This window comes from Haliotis cracherodii, unplaced genomic scaffold (assembly GCF_022045235.1).
Source record: "Haliotis cracherodii isolate W230 unplaced genomic scaffold, xgHalCrac1.p SCAF_22, whole genome shotgun sequence".
Taxonomy (NCBI): domain Eukaryota; kingdom Metazoa; phylum Mollusca; class Gastropoda; order Lepetellida; family Haliotidae; genus Haliotis; species Haliotis cracherodii.
Window position 1 is genome coordinate 9492652 of NW_027266278.1, and position 22777 is coordinate 9515428.

At 40.6% G+C, this 22777-nt stretch overlaps 1 protein-coding gene across 1 annotated transcript; it reads right to left on the minus strand.

Moving 5' to 3' along the window:
- Positions 1-3674: 3674 nt before the first annotated feature.
- LOC139471272 (splicing factor 3B subunit 4-like) lies at positions 3675-21868 on the minus strand. Its single transcript, XM_071253570.1, has 10 exons — positions 21816-21868; positions 21235-21318; positions 20010-20155; positions 18249-18377; positions 15772-15952; positions 13841-14020; positions 11955-12074; positions 8981-9070; positions 7551-7691; positions 3675-6056 (listed from the first exon to the last, which is right to left on the minus strand). Exons 1-10 carry the CDS (start codon positions 21847-21849, stop codon positions 5926-5928), a joined length of 1236 nt encoding a protein of 411 aa, XP_071109671.1. The 5' UTR covers positions 21850-21868; the 3' UTR covers positions 3675-5925.
- Between the last annotated feature and the right edge of the window lie 909 nt (positions 21869-22777).

Below are 22777 nucleotides of genomic sequence, written 5' to 3' on the forward strand. Positions count from 1 at the left end.
TAGTTACTGTTATATTGCTGGAATATTGCTAAAAGCGGCGTTAAACCATACTCACTCACTCACTCACTACTGTTCCAAGTATGGCCCTTGTTTATCGTGTCTGTGTGTCACAGTTCATGATACGATCCCTGTTAAATATTATCAATCAAACAAGGTGACCGTGAACCGAGAACTACCCGAATTGTCACTTAAAAATGCTCAAGTTTTCTGTTATAAAGCTGCCCTTGAGTATTATCAATACTATTTTCTTGTGAAATTATTGTCCATGTTATTTGTTGAAACCTTTACTCGTACCTCTTCAAGAACCCATGCTTGTCGTAAGAGGCGACTGACGGGATCGGTGAGTGAGTGAATATTGCTTAACGCCGCATCAGCAATTTTGCAGCTATTCGCGGCGATGACGGGATCGGATGATCAGGCTCGTTGACTTGGTTGATGCATATCATCGTATCCCGAATGCGTTGATCGATGCTCATGATATGATATCAATCACTGGATTGTCTGGTCTAGACTCCAGTGGTGTATGTTGATGAAAGAAAAATACCAAAACACTGAAAACTATGTGCCATTTCTGCAATAGATTCATGTCTGTTCTATTTCCGTCTTTTTTTTTTTGTCTTTCTCATGGCCATTTTGATATTTTCAATTTTGACTGCACCAAAAATATTCAATGGCAGACAATCCAAAATTTTAAAAAATGAAAAGAAACCATTTTTTTATTACAATCACATTGCTTATAAACAATTATCCTACGACACCCTCCTAAACAATTGAATCTTCTGGGCCTAAATACAGCCGCTTGAACAGAGACTGGTTCCAGGTTGAATTTACGTTGCATCACCTTTGTCATGTGTTGTGATACAGTTCTGATGTTGTGATGTCTCTTCTGTCATACACCTGATATCCCAACACAGAGCAGGGTAATAAATAATATATTTTGGAATTGTATGAAATCAGAAATGGGATTCATACAACATTAATTTCTGACACTGACCAGTATTTGTCTCCTGGGCCCACTTGCACAAAGCGATCTTAGCGCTAAGATCATCTTAACTCCTATACATTAACATAGGCTTAAGATAGTCTTAGCGCTAAGATCGTTTTGTGCAAGAGGGTCCTGGTCCTGTTGGATCGCTACTAGGCACAATGGTCCTGGCCTAAAAGGGTTGTTCAAGGTATTACTTCATTTGTCAATTAGAATCAGAATAGTGTGTTTGTGTATGTGTGTGCGTGCGTTCGTGCGTGCGTGCGTGTACTAGTCCGGACTGATGCTGATTTGATTTATAAGTGCTAGCTCACTGAGATACCATGCTGCAGTTTAACATGAGTGAGTGAGTGAGTATGGTTTTACGCCCCTTTTAGCCATATTCCAACAATATCACGGCGGGGGACACCAGAAATGGGCTTCACACATTGTACCCATGTTGGGAATCGAACCCGGGTCTTCGGCGTGACGAGCGAACGCTCTAACCACTAGGCTACCAGACCGCCCCAGTTTAACATGAATACCCTATGAATACCCTACACAGTATACTGACTCCGAGCCGTCCTTGTTTAGTCCCTTAATAACAACCGCCAGACAGGGTAATAAGTACCATCTTTTAACGTCTTTTTTTGGTATGACGCGGGCGCGGATCAAACCCCGGACCCTCCGTTCTCCGAGCAGACGGTGGCTGTCCTCTACATTTAACAACTCAAACCTCATGCTGCACGTTCGTTGCCAAATTAAAAATAGCACAGTTACATCTACAGGAAACAGTGAGGTTACCCAGCTCTACACTGAACACACATAATCTCCCGAATATAGTTCTGAAAAATCAGGCAAATGATTGAAGAATGGCAAGAGACTAGCCCTTTGATGTAGGCAAAATATAAATCCTCCCACAGACACACGTTGACATCAAAACATCAATAAAAAAGATAAAGGGATGGATTTTTGAATTCAGGCGGAAATGTCACATGCCTGTATTTTTTGTTTGTTTGTTTGTTGTTTAACACCGCACTCAGCAACATTCCAGCTATATGACAGCGGTCCGTAAAATAATCGAGTCTGGACCAGACAATCCAGTAATTGACATCATGAGCACCAATCCACGCTATTGGGATACGATGACATGCATCAACCAAGTCAGCGAGCCGACCACCCGATCCTGTTAGTCGGCTTTTATGGCAAGGATGGGTTGCCGAAGACCTAGTTTACCCGGGATATTCATGGGTCCCCATACCTGTAACATAATTGTGCATGCTCGATTGAGAATGGTTGAACACCGCTTTGAACAGTACTCCAGTTATATCACAGCATGTCATATTAAAGTGGAAGGAAATGAGGAAAGCCTCAAGTGATGCAGGTCTTAGACATTTGGGTTACCTCTGTGAAACCCACAGGCACTGGTATGGTGCTGACAAACCTAGAATCACGATCAGGTGAAGCAGGATTCGAATCCACAATCATAGGTTATGCATGCCAAAGGGATGTAACTCTGCACAGAGTATTGCGATGCCTTAGACAACTGGGCCACCAGTACCCTTGTTTAACATAGGTTCTATATACTGTCATAAAAACACACAATATGAATCATGAAGAAATAATATTTTATTAACATGTTATTTGTACATTGACATTTTTCATGATATACGACATAATGTTGATGGTAATCTACAATGGATCCAACTTGTGTCATGACTTAAGGAAAAGATGAAAGATGATCAATGACTTAGCTGGCAAGTGAACAGACACAAATTTCCACAGATTTTCTCCATAGCTAGGTCACTATAGCCATGCACACATGAACAAGGTACATTTGCACGTAACCATGGCAACAAGTGTAAATTAGTCTTAAATTTCTGAACTCACAATAGAATAAAAAAGTTTGTAATCATGATAATGGGATCTCAAATTTCTGAACGGAGTAATAAGACTATAGATAATGGTTGTTGTGATGTGTGACTGCTTGTACAAGTCTGGAATAATGCCAGTTTTATAGTGCTAGCCCACAGAAATACCACACCACAGTTGAACACAGATGCACTCAGACTCTACCAGTCTTTAAATTCAGAGTGAGTGAGTGATTCGGGTTTAACGCCGCTTTTAACAGTATTCCAGTTATATCGCGGTGTGTCAGCTTCATGTGGGAAGAAAGCCCAAAGTGATGCAGGTATCGGACGTTTACCACTTCAGTGAAACCCACGAGCACAGGTATGGTGCTGACAAACCTAGAAACATAATCTTTGCAAACCAGGATTCGAATCCACAATCATAGGTTTCTGGCATGCCCAAGGGACGCAACTCTGCACAGCGAAAATCGCGGCGCCTTAGACGACTGCGCCACCCGTGCCCCCTTAAATTCAGAAATTCAAAATGTTACACAATGACCTGATTATGTGCCAATATGGTCTTTGTGAAATACCTCTTGAGAAAATCTGCCCAAATCGGACCTGTTTGTTTACCAGCTGTATGCAAAGTAACAAAGCGTCTCATTCATACCTTGATGTAGCATCTCAAAGGTATCCTCCTCATACGACTCACAGCAGAATTGTTTTAATGAAACAAGCTGCAGTAATATTGACAAATATCAATTACCACGATATGGGGTAAACATATTTTCAGTTGCATTTTGGAAATGATAATATCAATTTTTCATGATCATGATAGTGTGTGTCCTTCGTCTTGTTTATTAAATTATTAATTAATTAGCTTTGGCCATAACACATTATTAGATCTTCACCTCTGCACTACTAACTGCTAAACATCCGCCTCACATTGCATTGTCCAATAGTAACCATGGTAACTGATACTCATTGCAATGCTTATAGCTTTGGCCACAACACATTATTAGATTTTCATCTCTGCACTTCTCACTGCCAAACATCCGCCTCACATTGCATTGTCCAATAGTAACCATGGTAACTAAACAGGAAGAAAATAGCTGTGTGAGTTGACTACCTTCTTTACTTCATGTAGTCAAATACATAATTCTACCAAACATTCGTGCTTCATGTGAATCACTTCCGTTGAACAGACTGTTTTTTATAAAGAAAAACGTTAAAAAAGTGCTTCTGATCTCACAGTTCTGGAACATTTAGATGAAAATCTCATAATTACTTCACTGTTGATTTATGTTTATTATACACTACGTACCATTGTACAAATATTGATTGTTTTTTTGTCTAGTCTCAGAACTATTATCATGATTATGTTGCTATTGTAACTGCCATTTTTAGGCTGAAAAACGACCTAACATCCACTGCTAACATGCAGAAACAGTTTTCATGACATGTTTGAAGACTTGATGACTTGGCTCAAACTCACACTTGTGTTTATTTCAAAGGATTGTTACATTTGTCTTTGCTAACCAATGATTCAATTCCGATAGATTCAGACTGAGTATCGTAATAGGGCATGCACACCATGATGCATCCATACTATTCTACTCAACGCTTGATAGGGATAATCAGATATGTCATTCAAGTTGAATACATACTTGCCCCAAAGTGAGTTTGACCAATCAGAGAGCAGAACTTCTAACCCCACATGAGCCCGTATACCGTCAGCAAAAATCCAAGATGGTTGATACAGGTTTTCCAACACCCACCTCACATGTTTCACATGAAAATTTGGGTACAGAAAGTTGTTACATGACACTGTTTTGTGTTTTAATATCACTTATTTTGATCTGCTAGGACGTTGATGTGTTCTTTGGATCACGTTCGTGACTTTAATAAAGATTATATAAAGTTAAAATTATCAGCAAGGTTTGGCCTCTGAGGTTTGAAGAGTAGTCTCCCTTTGACCCTTAACGTCTTAGGTTGTAAGTATTAAGTTTTAAGTTTTGAGTTTTAAGTTTTGACATGACATGTGCAACAAAGACACCAAATAGTGTAAACTTTTCAACGCCTCGCCCAATATGTTTCTGCTAACCTAATATGACACCGTATACGGCAACTAAAGACCATAACTCATCGTATATCCCTATCAGAAGTGGAGTAGTATGAGCTGTGACCAGCAGGACTATTGGCTTCATGATGTGAGATATGAGGCTCCAGGTATATGTTGATGTATGTCTTCACCGTGAGGATTCTGAAGTAGAACCCGTAAGTGTCTCATATCCCTGAACAATTCTCAAATGAGCCTTTGATCTGCCTTTTCTTAGCTGACCAACAGACACAAGTCAGCCTCCTGTCAATCTCAAGATTGACACAAGTCAGCCTCCTGTCAACATCAAGATTGACACAAGTCATCCTCTTGTCAACCTCAAGATTGACACAAGTCAGCCTCCTGTCAACATCAAGATTGACACAAGTCAGCCTCCCGCCAATCTCCAATTAGACACAAGTCAGCCTCCTGTCAATCTCCAATTAGACACAAGTCAGCCTCCTGTCAACATCAAGATTGACACAAGTCATCCTCCTGTCAACATCAAGATTGACACAAGTCAGCCTCCTGTCAACCTTCAGTTAGACGCAAGTCAGCCTCCTGTCAACATCAAGATTGTCCCAGGTCAGCCTTCTGTTAACCTACAGTTAGACACAAGTCAGCCTCCTGTCAACCTCCTGTTGGACACTTTCATCCTCCTGTCAACCTCAAGATTGACACAAGTCAGCCTCCTGTTTCCTTCCAGTTGTTTCAGCATCTGAGACCCCAGTCAGACACCATCAGAAGTTAATTCAGCAGGCTCCTCTGCCCACTGTAGGACATCTTCCTACACATCAGTTCCACTCCCCCAATCAGCCCTGCCCCATCAATTTGTGCCTTAAAAACTACTGCTCCCATCTTAAACCATCCAAGTTGATCCCGTCCACAGTCCATCCCTTCCTTCGAGGCACGGATCCCTGTATATACACACGTCACCGAAACACAACATATCGGCGGCTGATGGGTCCTTATGTACACAAAGTGTGCCCACATTCTGCTGGGCGTCTTTACAATCAGAACCTGGGGGGTGGTGGTGGCGGAGGACCCCTCCAGTCTGGGGGTGGGGGCCTCATGCCCCTGGGTGGGGGAGGTCCTCTCATTCCTCGGGGCGGTGGTCCTCGCATTCCTGGGTGTGGTGGCCGGCCTTTAAGGGTGACAATAACATCATATTAATGCTTTGATATAGCACACAAAGTTATACTTTCTTTTTCAGCTTTTAAAATACTCAGATGTGTCATGTCAAATTTTAAATATCTACTCCAGCATGTGTAGAGTTTGAAGTTATATTTCGTATGTTAACGGCACACACATCAGTAGTCCAGCTATGTGGTTGCTATTTGTAAACAGTTGCCAGGCACACAATCAACGAAGTCACCCCTTAGAGTGAGTGTGTGAGTTGGGTTTAACACCGCTTTTAACAGTATTCCAGTTATATCACGGCGTGTCAGCTTAATGTGGGAGGAAAACCCGAAGTGATGCAGGTATCAGACGTATCAAACCTAGAAACATAATCGGGGCGAACCGGGATTCGAACCCACAATCATAGGTTTCTGGCGTGCCCAAGGGACGCAACTCTGCACAGCGAATTGCGGCGCCTTAGACGACAGGGCCACCCATGCCCCCGATCCCTTAGAACCAACATAGGCTGCAAAGGGACTATTCTAACCCGGAATCCCTTCAGGGCTATAGCATATAAATGATAGATACTACCCATATCATGTTCAGTAGCAGTAAGTCATCCAGGATTCCAAACTAAGTGCCCTTGGCAAGTAAATTGGCAAAAATCTTTATTTTGTTCAAAATTGGAATTTGTATTATAGATATAGAGTGAGTGAGTGAGTATGGTTTTAAGCCGCTTTTAGCAATATTCCAGCAATATCACGGCAGGGGGACACCACAAATGGGCTTCACACATTGTACCCATGTCGGGAATCGAACCCGGGTCTTCGGCGTGACGAGGGAACGCTTTAACCACTAGGCTACCCGACGGGCCCGCTGTATATCTGACCGCCCCTATAGATAAAGAGAATCTCAGCCGAGTGTCTTTTGATATCAATAGTCAATGAGAGTTGATATATTTGATATCAAAAGACATGAGGGTGAGATTTTATTTATCATCCAACATCATCCTTTTGTCATCCTCGACAGTAAAAAGCAGTGTCTTCACTGTAGAAAGTACTGCTACCACCTTCAGTAGCAGAGCCATTAGTGATGCCATTTGATTGTGACATCATGGTAACCAATGACGTCACAATGGTGTGCAAAGCATTGCTATGCAATTTCATTGCAGCCATATCTACTGTGTAGATATTGCTTGATGTCACCCAAAGGATATCTCCTGTGGGAGCCAGTTTGGGATGAAAAGTTTTTTTCCTAAATTCAGGGGTATTTTAACATTGACTTTTAACATTGCTTTCAATGCAAAAATGTTGAACTTTTAAATCCTCTTCCTCAATATTGGTCCTGTTATCATTGAAATATGAGACTCCTCTACAAAGCCATCACATTAGTTATGACTATAACGGCATGATTTGGAAAATGTTTAATTTCAATTTTGGTATTTTTGCTGACCTTTGCTCCAGACACGGGGCTGAATAATGTCCTCTGAGCAGGTCTAGAGAAATCCCTGAATACTCACCGAATCCTCCTGGTCCTCTGGGTCCCGGGGGAGGTCCCCTCCAGCCTGGGGGTGGTGGTCGCATCCCAGGGGGTGGGGGAGGACCATAGTTCTGGTTGCCTCCTGGGGGGGGAGGAGGCATGCCTGGCGGGGCAGGGGGACCTGCAAGAGAAGTGAGTGAGTGAACCCTGATTATATAAGCATATTATTTAACATGAGCTCCTTTCCATAATAAGCTCAGTGTGATTGTTTATTTGTCTGCAAATTGAGGTAAAAAATGAGGTTATTATGTAATAATTATTACCATACAGAAGGTAAAGTGAGATGAAATGGGGTTTAACGTCGCATTCAAGATTGTTGCACTTATGAAGTGGCTGCTTGTACTGGTAGGCTATAGTCCGGACTGATGCCTGTTTTACTGTACTAGCCCACTGAGGTACCATTTCACAGTTTAACAAAGATGCCCTACTCAGACAGAGACTGACTCATAGGCAACCAGCCCTTGTTTTGCTGAGCACCAGGCAGGGTAACAACAAGTACCATCTTTTAACAGAATTTGGTATGGCGTAGTTGAAGATCAAACCCTGACCTTCCGCTCTTCAGGTGGACGCTCTACCACCTGACCAAGGAAGCGTTCTTACCATACAGGAAACAAAACCCGTGTCTAATGTCAGACAGGTTAACACACTATCAAGTCTACTATTGGCTTGGTTTTGTTTGGTTGTTGTTGAACGCTGCACTCAGCAATATTACAGCTGCATGACGGCGGTCCTGACCAGTCGACATTAACAAATGGGAGCCAGTCGACATTAACAAACGGGTGCCAGTCGACATTAACAAACAGGTCCCAGTCGACATTAACAAATGGGTCCCAGTCGACATTAACAAACGGGTGGCAGTCGACATTAACAAATGAGTCCCAGTCGACATTAACAAACGGGTGCCAGTCGACATTAACAAACAGGTCCCAGTCGACATTAACAAAAGGGTCCCAGTCGACATTAACAAACGGGTGCCAGTCGACATTAACAAAAGGGTCCCAGTCGACATTAACAAACGGGAGCCAGTCGACATTAACAAACGGGAGCCAGTCGACATTAACAAAAGGGTCCCAGTCGACATTAACAAACGGGTGCCAGTCGACATTAACAAACGGGTGCCAGTCGACATTAACAAACAGGTCCCAGTCGACATTAACAAACGGGAGCCAGTCGACATTAACAAATGAGTCCCAGTCGACATTAACAAACGGGTGCCAGTCGACATTAACAAACGGGTCCCAGTCGACATTAACAAAGGGAGCCAGTTGACGTTAACAAACGGGTCCCAGTCGACATTAACAAAGGGTGCCACTTGATGTTAACAAACGGGTCCCAGTCGACATTAACAAACGGGTGCCAGTCAACATTAACAAACAGGTGCCAGTCGACATTAACAACAGACAGTTGTACCTTGCTGGTTGTTCTGCTGATATTGGTTCTGTCCTCCCATTGGTGGCATCATGTTCATCGGCGGCGGGGGGAACGGTGGCATCGACTGACCTGGAAACAAACAACCACTGCTGATTAGACACGGACAATTTCTAAATTTAAAGTTCACATTATGTACAGCGTTTCCATAGCTTTTCGCAAGCTCTGACATTCATACAGTTTGGCTCTCACTCTATGAAGGGTCATAACAAGATAGACACAATTTTTAAAAAAAATTTTTTTTTTATGGATAACAACTTCTTTAATACTGTAAAAGGCGACGTTTCGGTATAGATCCTTATACCGTTGTCAAGCAAGACTGAATGAGGGACATAGTGCAGAATATATATAGCAAGTGGATGATTAACAATAGAGGATTAACAGTAACAACAAGGGCATACATGAGTGGGATAACATAGGTAGGTGTGACAACAAAGGGATGATGCTATCACAACACGATGGACAGAAAACACAAAGCTAGAAGCCAATGGGGGCATGAAGCCAATAAACAGGTGATTATTGGTTGATGAGTTCATAGTAGGCGGATGGGATGAAATAGCCTTGATCTCTGTTGATTGATGGCTTGTGGCGGCGAATATGGACTGCTTCTGTTAGTTTTCTTTTGGTGAAGTCATGGAGGTTGTTGGCGAGGATTTGGACGTTGTCCCAGTTGATGATGTGATTGGGACAGTTGATGATATGGTCCGAGATGGCTATACCGAAACGTCGCCTTTTACAGTATTAAAGAAGTTGTTATCCATAAAAAAAAAAAATTGTGTCTATCTTGTCATCCGTCAACTTCTAAGTAATGCCTATCAAACAATATGAAGGGTCATACTCCACCAAACATATCCTCCTTACACTTTCAACATTAACATTATTCCAGCATTATAACGGGGCGGAAAAACAGAATGGATGTCAACTGCTCACTAAACCATGTTTGTGTTTATATTCAAGTTGGTATTTCCGCTATCCAGAGTGTGCAGTGAGGCCGTCTTATTGTTGGATAGTCATTTGGAGACATAAATGCAAAGTTAATTTATGCGAGCAAATACCACTCGCATTTTTCGCGTTTAATTCCCGCTCGCGTTAATTTCAAGATTTACAGTAATTATGTTCACTGAGAAGGACAAGGAAAATATTTCATCGTGATAAATTTGGGCTGCATTTTTCATTATTGTACATCTATGCCCAACTTGCCGTCATAATACACTAATTCACACATCATTCAATATAAGCTTCAATAGTTCAGACATTTCACTGACAACTAAATAATCTGCCTTCATCACACAGACATTCATCCATCAGGGAAAAAGTCTATTCAAGGGAGAAAACTCTTGCTACCTTGATGAGAAATAGGTACAAAATAATATGGCAGTAAACATTTATCGTAACATTTGCTTCCTGTACAGTCATTTCACAACAGGACATTGTCATTTAACATTGGATAGGATATTCTTGTATATCATTATTAAATTTGAGAAATATTTTTAGGACAACTGAATACTATGTGATCGACAATAAACCAGTCTACAACACTGCTGTCAGATCATATGTTGTTTCATTGTAAAGTTGGTTGGTTGGTTTGTTGTTTAACGCCACACTAAGCAATATTCCAACTATACGATGGCTGTCTGTAAAATAATCGAGTCTGGGACAGACAATCCAGTGATTGACATCATGAGCATCGATCCACACAATTGGGATCGATGACATGTATCAACCAAGTCAGCCAGAATGACCACCCGATCCCGTTAGTCGCCTTTTACGACAAGGATAGTCGCCTTTTACGGCAAGTATGGGTTGCTGAAGACCTATTCTACCCCGGAATCTTCACGGGTCTGTTGTTTCATTGTAAAGAACAGCAATAAATATGAAACAGTAATGAAACAACCAAACAATTCACACTGACAATATTCAGATCTCCCAACATCGACGGCTGGTAAACACAATCAGTTTGAACAACCAAATCAAAACAACAGACAGAGTTTCTGCAAAATGTCATCTCTCATTGCATGAATACGACTGTCAAGTTTATCAAATTTCAAGAATGTCTATCAGGGTTTTACACAACGCACAAATGAGCCTCCAGTACGCATAAATGGTGAGACTGGAAGCAGAAAAAGAAAATACTGCAAACCGAGGGACAAACACTAACATTCATTGTACCTAGAGCTCATCAAGAGTAGTGATGGGTGTCTGTTACTTCACCCATCAATCATGACCACTGTCTCCATTCCAGGCTCAAAATGTACAACAACTACATCATTGCATTACTTTACAGGACCCTCATATTGCCTGGAAGGACCCTTAATTAATTACCGTATTCAACGTAATAAGCGCCCCGCTCCAATAATTGCTAATTTGCTAATATATTGGCTAGAGAACAACCCCAATTAGCACCCCTTCCGATTGTTCAATGTACACAAGACTTATTTATTCGCGTTTAATACGTGTGTTATGTGAATCCTTAATTATGGGCCATTAAATTCTGGAAAAAATATATTTGTCGTATATAAACATTTCAGGCTGTCAGCATAAATCACGAAATTTATGATCTTTCAACTCTGTTGTTTTTCACCAAAATAATATTCTAATAAGAGCACCCTATTTCTAATTTTGAGAGTGCCCTGGGCGCTTATAATGTCGAATATGGTATTTGGTGTCCCATGGACCCCCACTTTTGTAACTCAAGGTACAAATTAGTGAGTGAGTATTGTTTTACGCCGCTTTTAGCAATATTCCAGCAATATCACGGCGGGGGACACAAAAATGGGCTTCACACATTGTACCCGTGTCGGGAATCGAAACTGGGTCTTCTGCATGGCGAGCGAACGCATTAACCACTAGGCTACCCGCCCCGCCCCTCTAAGGTAGATATTAAAGTTTAGCATTGATGACTTTCATGCTTAATTTCGACCACTGTTTACCTGTAATTGTTTCTCACTGGACTTACCATGAGGTGGCATTCCGGGCGGAGGGAAAGGGGGCATCCCTCCAGGGGGCACCGGGGGAGGGTGCATGGACTGCTGGGGTGGGGGAACCGGAGGGGGTGGGAGTGGAGCCGATGACGACACTGAAACAAACAGGACAGGTTAACATTGTCAACACAAAGACTTCCCCATACATGTACCTGTGGAGTGAGTGAGTGAGTTGGGTTTAACGCCGCTTTTAACAGTATTCCAGTTATATCGCGGCATGTCAGCTTAATGTGGGAGGAAAGCCCGAAGTGATGCAGGTGTCAGATGTTTACAACTTCGGTGAAACCCACGAACACGGGTATGGTGCTGACAACCATTGAAATACGGATTCGAACCCACAATCATAGGTTTCTGTCGTGCCCAAGGGATGCAACTCTGCACAGCGAATCGCATCGCCTTAGACAACTGGGCCACCTGTGCCCCAGTACATGTAGAAGCATGGATTTCTGTTGACAAAATATGTTCTGTTTATATACCACTAAATACAAAAGGGGAAAACTAGTCCTGTATCATACCATTATCCAGAGGCAAGGGAGTTGCCTGATTACAAAAGTCCAGTTTCCAACCTTGCCGAACCTGGCTGGATTTTTGTGGCTCAGTCGTAACGCCACCAGTAGCTATTAAAAGTAATGTCCCTTCTAGGTCCCTATTATTGACCAATCAAATTCCACCTCTCATATCACTTGCATTTGCTCAAACCAAATGGCGGCGCCAAGTTAAAATGATCTGATCGATAATCGAGATCTGTATTGTCATAAAATGGGTATTACCTTACAAAGTACATCAAATCAATTATGCACATTGACTAAAAAACATGAAAAGACTTGGAAGATATGTCGACACCCAGTTGAATGTACATATGCTTTGCAAATCCTGCAGTCGACTGAAATCCAGCAGTAACCAGGTTGTTTATGAACCAGACGTCAATTTCATAACATGATTTTGATTGGATTATGCATAGGCTCATTAGTCCATCAAAAACATAACTCCATAATTCCAGACTAGTCCTGATTTTTATTGTCAGTTAATTGTCTTGATTAGGGAAGATGGTATCATATTAGTTTGCTTAATGCCTCATTCAACATTATTCAACCTGTACATAATCAAGTCTGGGTCAGACAATCCAGTGATTGCTATTATTATGAGCAAGGATCTACGTCATGGGTATACGATGACCAATCAGCCAAGAGCCTGAGTCTGACCACCCGATCCACTAAGTCGTCTCTTACGACCAGCATAGGACCAATACTTACACGGAATCACTTTGTGGAGGAGGCGATTGATGCATCTAGGTTCAATATCAACATATCAAATAATAACAAAGCTCCTTGTTGTCTTGATCAGAAAATCCAGTGATTGACATCACAAGCATCGATGTACCCGTTTGGGATACGATGACATGTATCAACCAAGTCAGCAAGCCTGACCACCCAATCACATTAGTCGCCTCTTTCGACAAGCATGGCCACCTTTTACGGCAAGCATGGGTTGCTGAAGACCTATTCTACCCCGGATCTACACAGGTTTCATGTTCTAGGTGGGTGAGTGAATGGGGTTCACTTCATCCACCACTAGCCCAGAAATATACCACCCAACTTTCGATAGCGATAATCAGATATGTCCTATTTAAATTTAGTAAAATCTAAATATATTTTACATTTTTGCATTACTCCTTTATGCATTCACTGCTTACCTTATGACAACAAAAAGACAGTCTAGGGTGAAGAAAAAGTTGTTTTCGTTTTCAAATCCTGCTTTTTGCATATTATGAGAATCAGTTTTGTGTATCATGGACAGACTATCCCTATCAATAGTGAGGAGTATACGTTCGTCCAAGGTATGTGTTGATGCACAGTCTCACCTTGCATACCCATGCCCCCAGGCTGGGGGGTGAGGCTGGAAGGGGGTGGGGGAGGGGGGATGAGGGGGTTTGTAGCTGAGGAGGGTGCAGGAGGTTGTGAGGGTGGTGGCGGGGCGTCCGCAAACAGCTGATGAGGTCGATCCGTCAGTGACAGGGGGTTCTGTGCCGCCAGCAGTCGTTCTGGAACGTAGAAGTGGTTCAGTTAGATCTCATCAGTCGTGTTGAATCAAGGTGTTGTGTTAATGGGACCTTTAGTTACTTTTGAACAGCATTTATCCAGACTGGCTCAGAAGCTGATATTTGGCCCCAAGTCCGCAGCAAATGATCGTAAAAATTCCCAATTTGAATTAAACATTTCAGAACTTACTCAGAACTTACGCAAAAAAAATAACAACAAAGTAATCAAATTTTGAACAATATCAAGATTTTGTTCTATTTTGTTTTCCAGGGTACTTAGTTTGGAATCCTTGATAAAGTCCTGATATCACAATGTGAGGCTTAATGTTTAAGATCCAGAAGTGATGCAGCTCTAAGACATTTACCACTTTGGTGAAACCCAGGAGCATGAATCTGGGATTTGAACCAACAATCATAGGTTTCTGACACACCAAAGGGAGGCAATTCTAACGTACACTATGTAATAACCAGTGGTTACCAATACATCGTTCTCTTTTATTCATAAACAAACAAAGAGAGTGAGTGAGTTTGGTTTTACGCCGCTTTTAGCAATATTCCAGCAATATCATGCCGGGGGACACCAGAAAAGGGCTTCACACATTGTACCCACATCGGGAATTGAACTCGGGTCTTCGGTGTGACGAGTGAACGATTTAACCACTAGGCTACCCGACCGCCCCAAAGCCAACAAAGAATGAGCACAAATTCTTAAATCTTGCTTTGTGATATTAAAAGTTTGCTAGCTTTGTTGTCCTTAACACCATATTAACATTTTTTGCAAAAGTAAAAAAAACAATAAAAAAACCTAGTAAATAACTCAACATGCACAAGAAAAGAAACCATGACAAATCTAAGGGTTCCATATACAAAATATACCCAAAGTAAAAACAAAGATTAAATAATAAATGTGGTTAGAGCTCTTTCAATTAAAATTTCAATCAAGATCATCTTTTTATTTTAACAATTTCAACATGAACAACAATGATAGACCGCTGAATCTTATTTCAACTATTTCCAGTCTACATGACTAGAACTAAGGAAAAAAATATAAATATAAAAAATAACTTAAAATCTTAAAAGAAATCTGAGGCTTGTATGTTGTGCTGTATGCCTTCTGGGGGGTTTTCATAGCACATTAATTTGACCCAGTTGTTAGCTGGAGCGACCATTAGGATAATTTCTACTGGATTATCTCCCCTTGACTGCTCACCTGCAAGCTCCTCACAGTGATAGCACGTTCGCGGAGCTCTCTATACTATCGCTGCCACCAGTCAAAACTCCCCACTGTGATAGATGGCCCCCAACCATGCTTGGAGTTGAACTCGCAACCGAATGACTGTTATGTTTACAAACAAGTGACGACTGTCGTGACACCTAATACACTTATCGCTGATAAATTACTTTCTTTGTTTGTCAATTTGAATTTCTATTTCCTTAAAACTATCATCTTTAATTGATATAGTAAGAATGTAAGGGAGAAGTTGGTTGATTTTCCGTTAGTCTGCAATCTCGAACCAATCTGATTTTTAAACCAACAAAGTAAATTCATCTTGCGAAACATGGTCAGTCGTAAACCTTTTCAAAATGAAATATGGTGGCATTCTCAAAGACATAAACAAAAGTATAAACGTTACTAATATGGGGTTAGAGGGCAAATTTCAAGAATCTTATAATGGCCGCGCCCACACTGGTGGCAGCGTATGTTACCAAGAGTGTAACGAAGGTGTCACGCGCTGGGAAGGAGTTTGGCTCACCTGCTGCTGACCCATGGCGTTCTCCTTTGGATTCTTTCTTAAATGCATATGATATTGTGATGGGTCTGTTGCAGAGGTACTGCCCATTCATAGCTTCTATTGCTGCATCGGAGGCCTCAAAACTTGCAAAGTTAATGAAAGCGTAGCCCTTTGAGTTGCCAGTGTCCGGGTCTCTCATTATCTGAAGAAAATATATTGGTCAGAATTTTTTAATTTAAAATACATGTGAAAGTTATGAGAGGAATTATAGAGTTTTGAGCCTAGCATATACAGAACTAAAATATTGTTGTGAAATCTTTTTCACCGTTTAATAGTTGTTACCCATGGTAAAGGATCAATATGTGTTATCCCACGCTGAATTCCTTCATCCAACGCTTATTTGTGGCAGATAATGGGGCTGCCTTCCCGGCATGCAACAGTTCATTTATATTTTGTTTTTGTTTGTTGTTAAACGCTGCACTCAGCAATATTCCAGCTATATGATGGCAGTCTGTAAATAATCAAGTCTTGACCAGACAATCCAGTGATTGACATCATGAGCATCGATACACGCAATTGGGATGAATGACATGCATCAACCAAGCCAGCGAGTCTGACCACCCGATCCCGTTAGTCGCCTTTTACGACAAGCATAGTCACCTTTCACAGCAAGCGTGAGTTGCTGAAGACCTTTTCAGCAACCCATGCTTGCTATAAAACTAATCTATGGTGATTGACTCTCTAGGGATAATAATTTGGTGACAGCTCTATTCTCAGAGTAGTGAGTGAGTATGGTTTTACGCCACTTTTAGCAATATTCCAGCAATATCACGGCTGGGGACACCAGAAATGGGCTTCACACATTGTACCCATGTCGGGAATCAACGCTTTAACCGCTAGGCTTCCCGACCGCCCCAATACAAGATCATCAGCAAATCACCGGACTGATGGATGCCAAATTGTGAAAGATGACTCAACAACACAAGACTAATATAGGTCACAGGCAAGGATAAGAAAAGACAAACCTAGACATGCAAGGCTCAAAGTTTTCTGATATCTTCTCATAAAACTAAACATGCTAAATGACAATTGAAAGTTAGTTTGTGTAGGAGGAGCTGAAAAACTATTTTATTAATAAAAACGACCTAAGAGAAATTTCTCAGTTCAATTTTAGAAAATTGGATGTTTTAAGTTCATACATACAAATTACAATTCACTTAAACATTAATTGCTGTTGTCATGATAATAACAAATGTAAGACATGCGCTCGCAGCTTGATGACGTCGTAAATAGGACAACATTATTTTCCAGAGGGAAGTGTTTTTTAAGTTGTTCCCCCTAGATATAGCTGGACAGCACAGATGAACGCAATGGCCGGATGATTGCACCCTAAATTGGGATGGACATGACAATCGGTATTGGAAGAAAAGGTGCCAAGGTCCTTGCGGAGGTCTGATTGTATTCAGGGAGTCATCATTATTTAAATACAGGTAAATGTTTTGCAAGCTTGTAAAATTTATTGATATCCTTAAAAAGGCTGTATCTCATATAAGAAATAAATGCCCCTCATGGTTTATTCTCCCTGTAGTGTTTTGTACAATAAACAACTCCCACTTGATGTTTTAGTTCTTAAATAAGAGCTGTTTTATAGAATCTGAAACTATGAAGTGAGTGAGTGAAAAAGGTTATAAACTGCTTCTACATATATTTCACCAACCTCAAGGGTCATTAAGAGTGAGTGAGTGAGTATGGTTTTACGCCACTTTTAGCAATATTCCAGCAATATCACGGCAGGAGACACCAGAAATGGGCTTCACACATTGTACCCCGGGTCATTAAGAAAGGTCTTCACACATTGTACTCATTGGGGGACCCGTGAAGATCCGGGGTAGAATACGTCTTCGGCAACCCATGCTTGCCGTAAAAGGCGACAATGCTTGTCGTAAGATGCGACTAACGGGATTGGGTAGTCAGTCTTGCTGACTTGGTTGATGCATGTCATCGTATCCCAATTGCAAAGGTCGACGCTCATAATGTCAATCACTAGATTGTCGGGTCCAGACTCAATTATTTAAAGACTGCCATCATATAGCTGGTATATTGCTGAGTGCGTCGTTAAACAACAAAGAAAACAAAACAAAAAAACTCATTTGGGAACCTGAACCCAGTCTATGTCAAAACGAACCACAAGGCTACCCAACAACCCTATTTTTCCATTAAAACGAGGCGCTTATTATGTCGAATATGGTAAACATGCTGATTGATTATAGGTAACTCTGCTTGAAGGAGTCAATTTACTCAATTATTTCAGGGGGGTCCTGTTGAACTTGAAATCTTCTAGTATTGGAATCTCTGGTCCCTCTACTATATACTCTAAACAATAGGGTTGTAACGTGGACTCCTTGACTACCATGTCTTTTTTCAAACAGTGGAGCTTGTGACATGTATATATGGTTAATCAAGTATCTGTGTGGGTAACATAATCTTCTCTGGCATACCTTGGGCGTCTGCAGGATAACACCAAATGCACTGAATGTGTCGTACAACAGTTTTTCATCCACCTCAGGGTCAAGGTTGCCAATGAATATATTAGCACCAACATCGAGGTTCTTCTGGTGAGCTGAGGCCTGTCAAAGAAAGAAAGTGTTGTACAATACTGGTCATGACAGCTTAAATACCAGTAGGGTTCTTGGCAGTGTCTCTAAACATGCAAAAACACAACTATACCATGTATACCTTAGTCAGCAATAATACTAGTTGATCTTAGTCAGCAATCACACTAGTTGATCTTAGTCAGCAATAACACTAGTTGATCTTAGTCAGCAATAACACTACTTGATCTTAGTCAGCAATAACACTAGTTGATCTTAGTCAGCAACAACACTACTTGATCTTAGTCAGCAATAACACTACTAGATCTTAGTCAACAATAACACTACTAGATCTAAGCTATAAACACAACTATATCTTAGTAAGCAATAACACAACTATATCTTAGTAAGCAATAACACTACTAGATCTTAGTCAGCAATAACACAACTACATCTAAGCAATAAACAAAACTAGATCCTAGTTAGCAATAACAACTGGGTCATAGTTAGCAATAATACAACTAGATCTCAGCAATAATGCAACCATACCTTAGTCAGCATTAACACAATTAAATCTTAGTCAGAAATAACACAACCAGATCTCAGCAATAACACAACTACATCTTAGTCAGAAATAACACAACCAGATCTCAGCAATAACTTAACTTCATCTTAGTCAGCAATATTACAACTTGATCTCAGTCAGCAAGAACACAACAACTACATTTTAGTCAGCAATAATACAACTAGATCTTAGAAATATCACGACTGGATCTTAGCAACAAAAACTAGATTTTAGTCAGCAATGTTGTAATCGTTTGGTTTACTCATAGTTTATAAAAATTTGTTTGTCACTGTCAGTGGTAATTTTTAGATTTGTTTTATTTCAAGTTTTTGTTTTACATGAATTGTTGATCAGGGGAAATAAAGAAACATGAAATAAAACAACCTTTCTAAAGAAAGTAAAAGAGTTACCTCCCTTCCAAGACTGATTCGCTTATTTCCTTCCCATGTTTACTGAAACGACTTGGAAGGGAAGAATACAAAGACTGTTCTTGACTATTTAATCTTATTCACTTGTATGAAATTTCAAATTAGTGAATCTGTGAACACAGCAATATAAAATAAAACACCTCATTTATATTCCTGAGTACAGTCAAGTCCCTTTAATCCGACATGGTTGGTTGCATATGATTATGTCGGATTAACGAGTATCTCGGATTAACGAAATTAAGTAGTATCAATAAATTGGACAACTACACGATAGATAACGATACAAACACGTCATAAAAAATAATAATGAAATATTCATATTGTTAGGTTACATTGTTAGCAGAATATGTTTTCTAATCATGCAACCTCTAACGCTAACACAAAACAACTGTTACGGGCTGTGTGGCTGTATGACACGGGCTGTGTACTCGCGAGCAGATGACCATGTAGTACGCTGATCACTGTGTCGGATTAGCGAGATTGATTTCAGCAATTTGTTGCAAATTTGGTGTGTCAGTGTTGGAGTTCGACACTGTCGGATTAACAGGTCTAAAAAGCACTGATTTAATCGGTTCCCATCATTAGTGTCAGACAAAGCCGATCGGCGGATTAATGAGACTTGACTGTACATGGACACAGAGGAACTAGACAATGTAACATGTCAATATAACTGACCTTGTTTACTCGGATGGGTTTACCATACAATTTGATCATGTTCATGATCTTAATGGCATAGTCCGCATCTTCCTCCCCGAGGAACTCCACGAAGCCATAACCTTGGTGAGCTTGTGTCACACGGTCCTTGGGCATGTGGACATTAACTGCAAACAAGAAATCAGTTCAAAGTAACCCAGTTACCCTGGTCCTAACAATCAGGTGACAGAAAGAGCAGCTATTCATTGGTGTGCAACGCTAACTACAGTATTCTGTATTTACTAAAAGCAGGGTAACTTTGTAGTGCTGGGACCTACTCCGCCCTGAAACTATGAGGGGGTACACAGAATTGCACTTCACACCACTTCTTTGGTTTCCAGTTAGTGTAACGTGGAGGATTGAACTCGGTTGCCAGCTTGAAACTAAGCTAGGCTAATGATGTATTCTAATTAGCCAACACCCATCAAGAGCTCTATCACAAATAAATAGTTCTTGATTGTTTGACTTTATGTGCACATGGTGCAGTAGTCAATCACTCCCCAAAAATCGAAACTTGATTAAAAAAATTAGCTTGGTTGTATTGTTGTTTAATGCTGCACTCAGCAATATTCCAGCTATATGATGCGGTCTGTAAATAGGGAGGGAGTGAGTATGGTTGTACGCCGCTTTTAGCTATATTCCAACAATATCACGGCGGGGGACACCAGAAATGGGCTTCACACATTGTACCCATGTCGGGAATCGAACCCGGGCGGCCTGTAAATAATCGAATCTGGACAAGACAATTCAGTGATTAATATCATGAGCATTGATCCATGCAGTGGGGATCGATGACATGCATCAACCAAGTCAGCGAGTCTGACCACCTGATCCCGTTAGTCGCCTTTTACGACAAGCAAAGTCGTCTTTTACGGCAAGCATGAGTTGCTGAAGACCTATTCTACCCAAGAGCTTCAGGGATAAAAAAAAATTAATAATAATTAGGATTTCCCTTTAATTACCATGATTACATTGGAGAAAACATTACGATCATAAATGGGTGTTTCATAAGAAAAGGGATCCAAGGGCTTAGGACAGTGTTGGGGACAACCTACCTTCCTACCCTAACACAAGTAACTCGAACAATTGACGAGGCTTGTGATATCTGTGAAGTGAGAGCCACAGCAACATAGAAAAAACAGCACAATAAATTTTTGTTCGTTAAACTGTAATGCTATAATAAAACAATTAAAAAAATGCTACCCACCAACTGGACCAGCTTGTAGAAACAGCTCCCACAGGATGGCCTCTGTTACCTTTTCATCCAAACTACCCACATACACTGTGGCATCTGCAATACGAGGTTCAAATATGATATCAATCAAATAAGCATTCTCAACAATTGGAAGGTTACAATACCTACAGGATTCCTTATCATTGTCACTATACATGTATCGCTATGGATATACCTTTATATCACAAGTTGGATTTAAAATTACTTCAGAATTAGGAATATTTCCTTGTTTATTTATTTCATATTCATGTTTGTTTTGAAATGTATTATAATCTCATGTATCATTTACTTTTTTTAAATTATTTTATAAATGACGTCGCGAGATTTGTCAGTTTTGTTGGTGCTTTCATGCTGTTTGCAATATATTCTTTGTAATCATTTACAAAGAGCTTCGAATTTTCTTGCCGGTAAAACTTCAGACAAAAATTACTTCCATGTTCAATAGAAGAATGCATCTTTAGCCACATGATGTGACAATAAGCAAGAATACAATATGGAAGTTCCATCTATGTACGCGTTGAAAGAATATAAATCAGCGAAACGTTTGTACAAACCTTGATTTCTTTCTGCTATTGGTGCCGACGACATTTTGACGCCATGCGTATAACCGGAAATCGGCTGAAGGAAGCAGTATCACACGCGAGTCTGTATTCGCGAGTTATCTCCCATGTGTCTTTTAACCTTTTCGATTTCTCCCGGGAGGTCTGCCTAAACTCTATTTACGCAACAACTAAAAACTGTCAATTAAATTAAAGAAAAACACTTTTCGCATTCAAATTATTCTATCTGAATAGATCTTTATAAGAAATAACATACTGAAACAGACTGCTTTTAATTAAGTGTTTTCAAGGGACATAAAGTGACATTTGTCGAGTCCGGTTGAAAATAAAATAAATTTAATCTAAGTCTTCAGTGACATGACGTAATCAATATATTACACTACAACAGACAGTTATCATGACTGTGTAGGTCCTCTAAGGCTGAATAGTGCCCCAGTACACCATGTTTGTCAGATGACTAAAACGGGTGGGTAGATTCTATTGGTCATCGTACCCCGACGGGTAAGGGCTTTGCTCATCCTATCGTCCACCGCATACCCGACCAAGACTCCATTATTTACAAGTTGCCGTAGTATAGCGAAATATTTCTGACAAAAAACAAGCATCACCGCCTTAAATATATCATGTCATATTTAGGTATGCACAACTTTAATTTCCAAAATTGTGAACCAGTCCGAGTTACTAATTTTCACATTTCTTAATATGACAGTTTATCAACGAAGTAGAACCTTGACAACAGAATGTTCATCTCAGCGCGGCATTTGAAGTTTTAAGATCAGATGATAAAAAAAGACTGCACGCTTCGTGGTTTTGAGCCCATTTTCAGTCTAGACCTGCAGACGTTGTAATTTGTGCCATGTGTAAAACCAAAGACGTATATAGATATAGATTGTATATACGTCTTTGGTAAAACTAATACACGTTCACATGTACCTCGATACATATGGGTGTGTATC

Excerpts from the sequence above, each read along its gene's own strand:
- LOC139471272 (XM_071253570.1), bottom strand. The coding sequence starts at position 21,849 with ATGTCGTCGGCACCAATAGCAGAAAGAAATCAAG. Across the intron at positions 14,021-15,771 it reads ACGCCATGGGTCAGCAGCAG|AACGACTGCTGGCGGCACAG; the intron begins GTGAGCCAAACT and ends TCTACGTTCCAG. Across the intron at positions 7,692-8,980 it reads TCAGCAGAACAACCAGCAAG|GTCCCCCTGCCCCGCCAGGC; the intron begins GTACAACTGTCT and ends CTTCTCTTGCAG.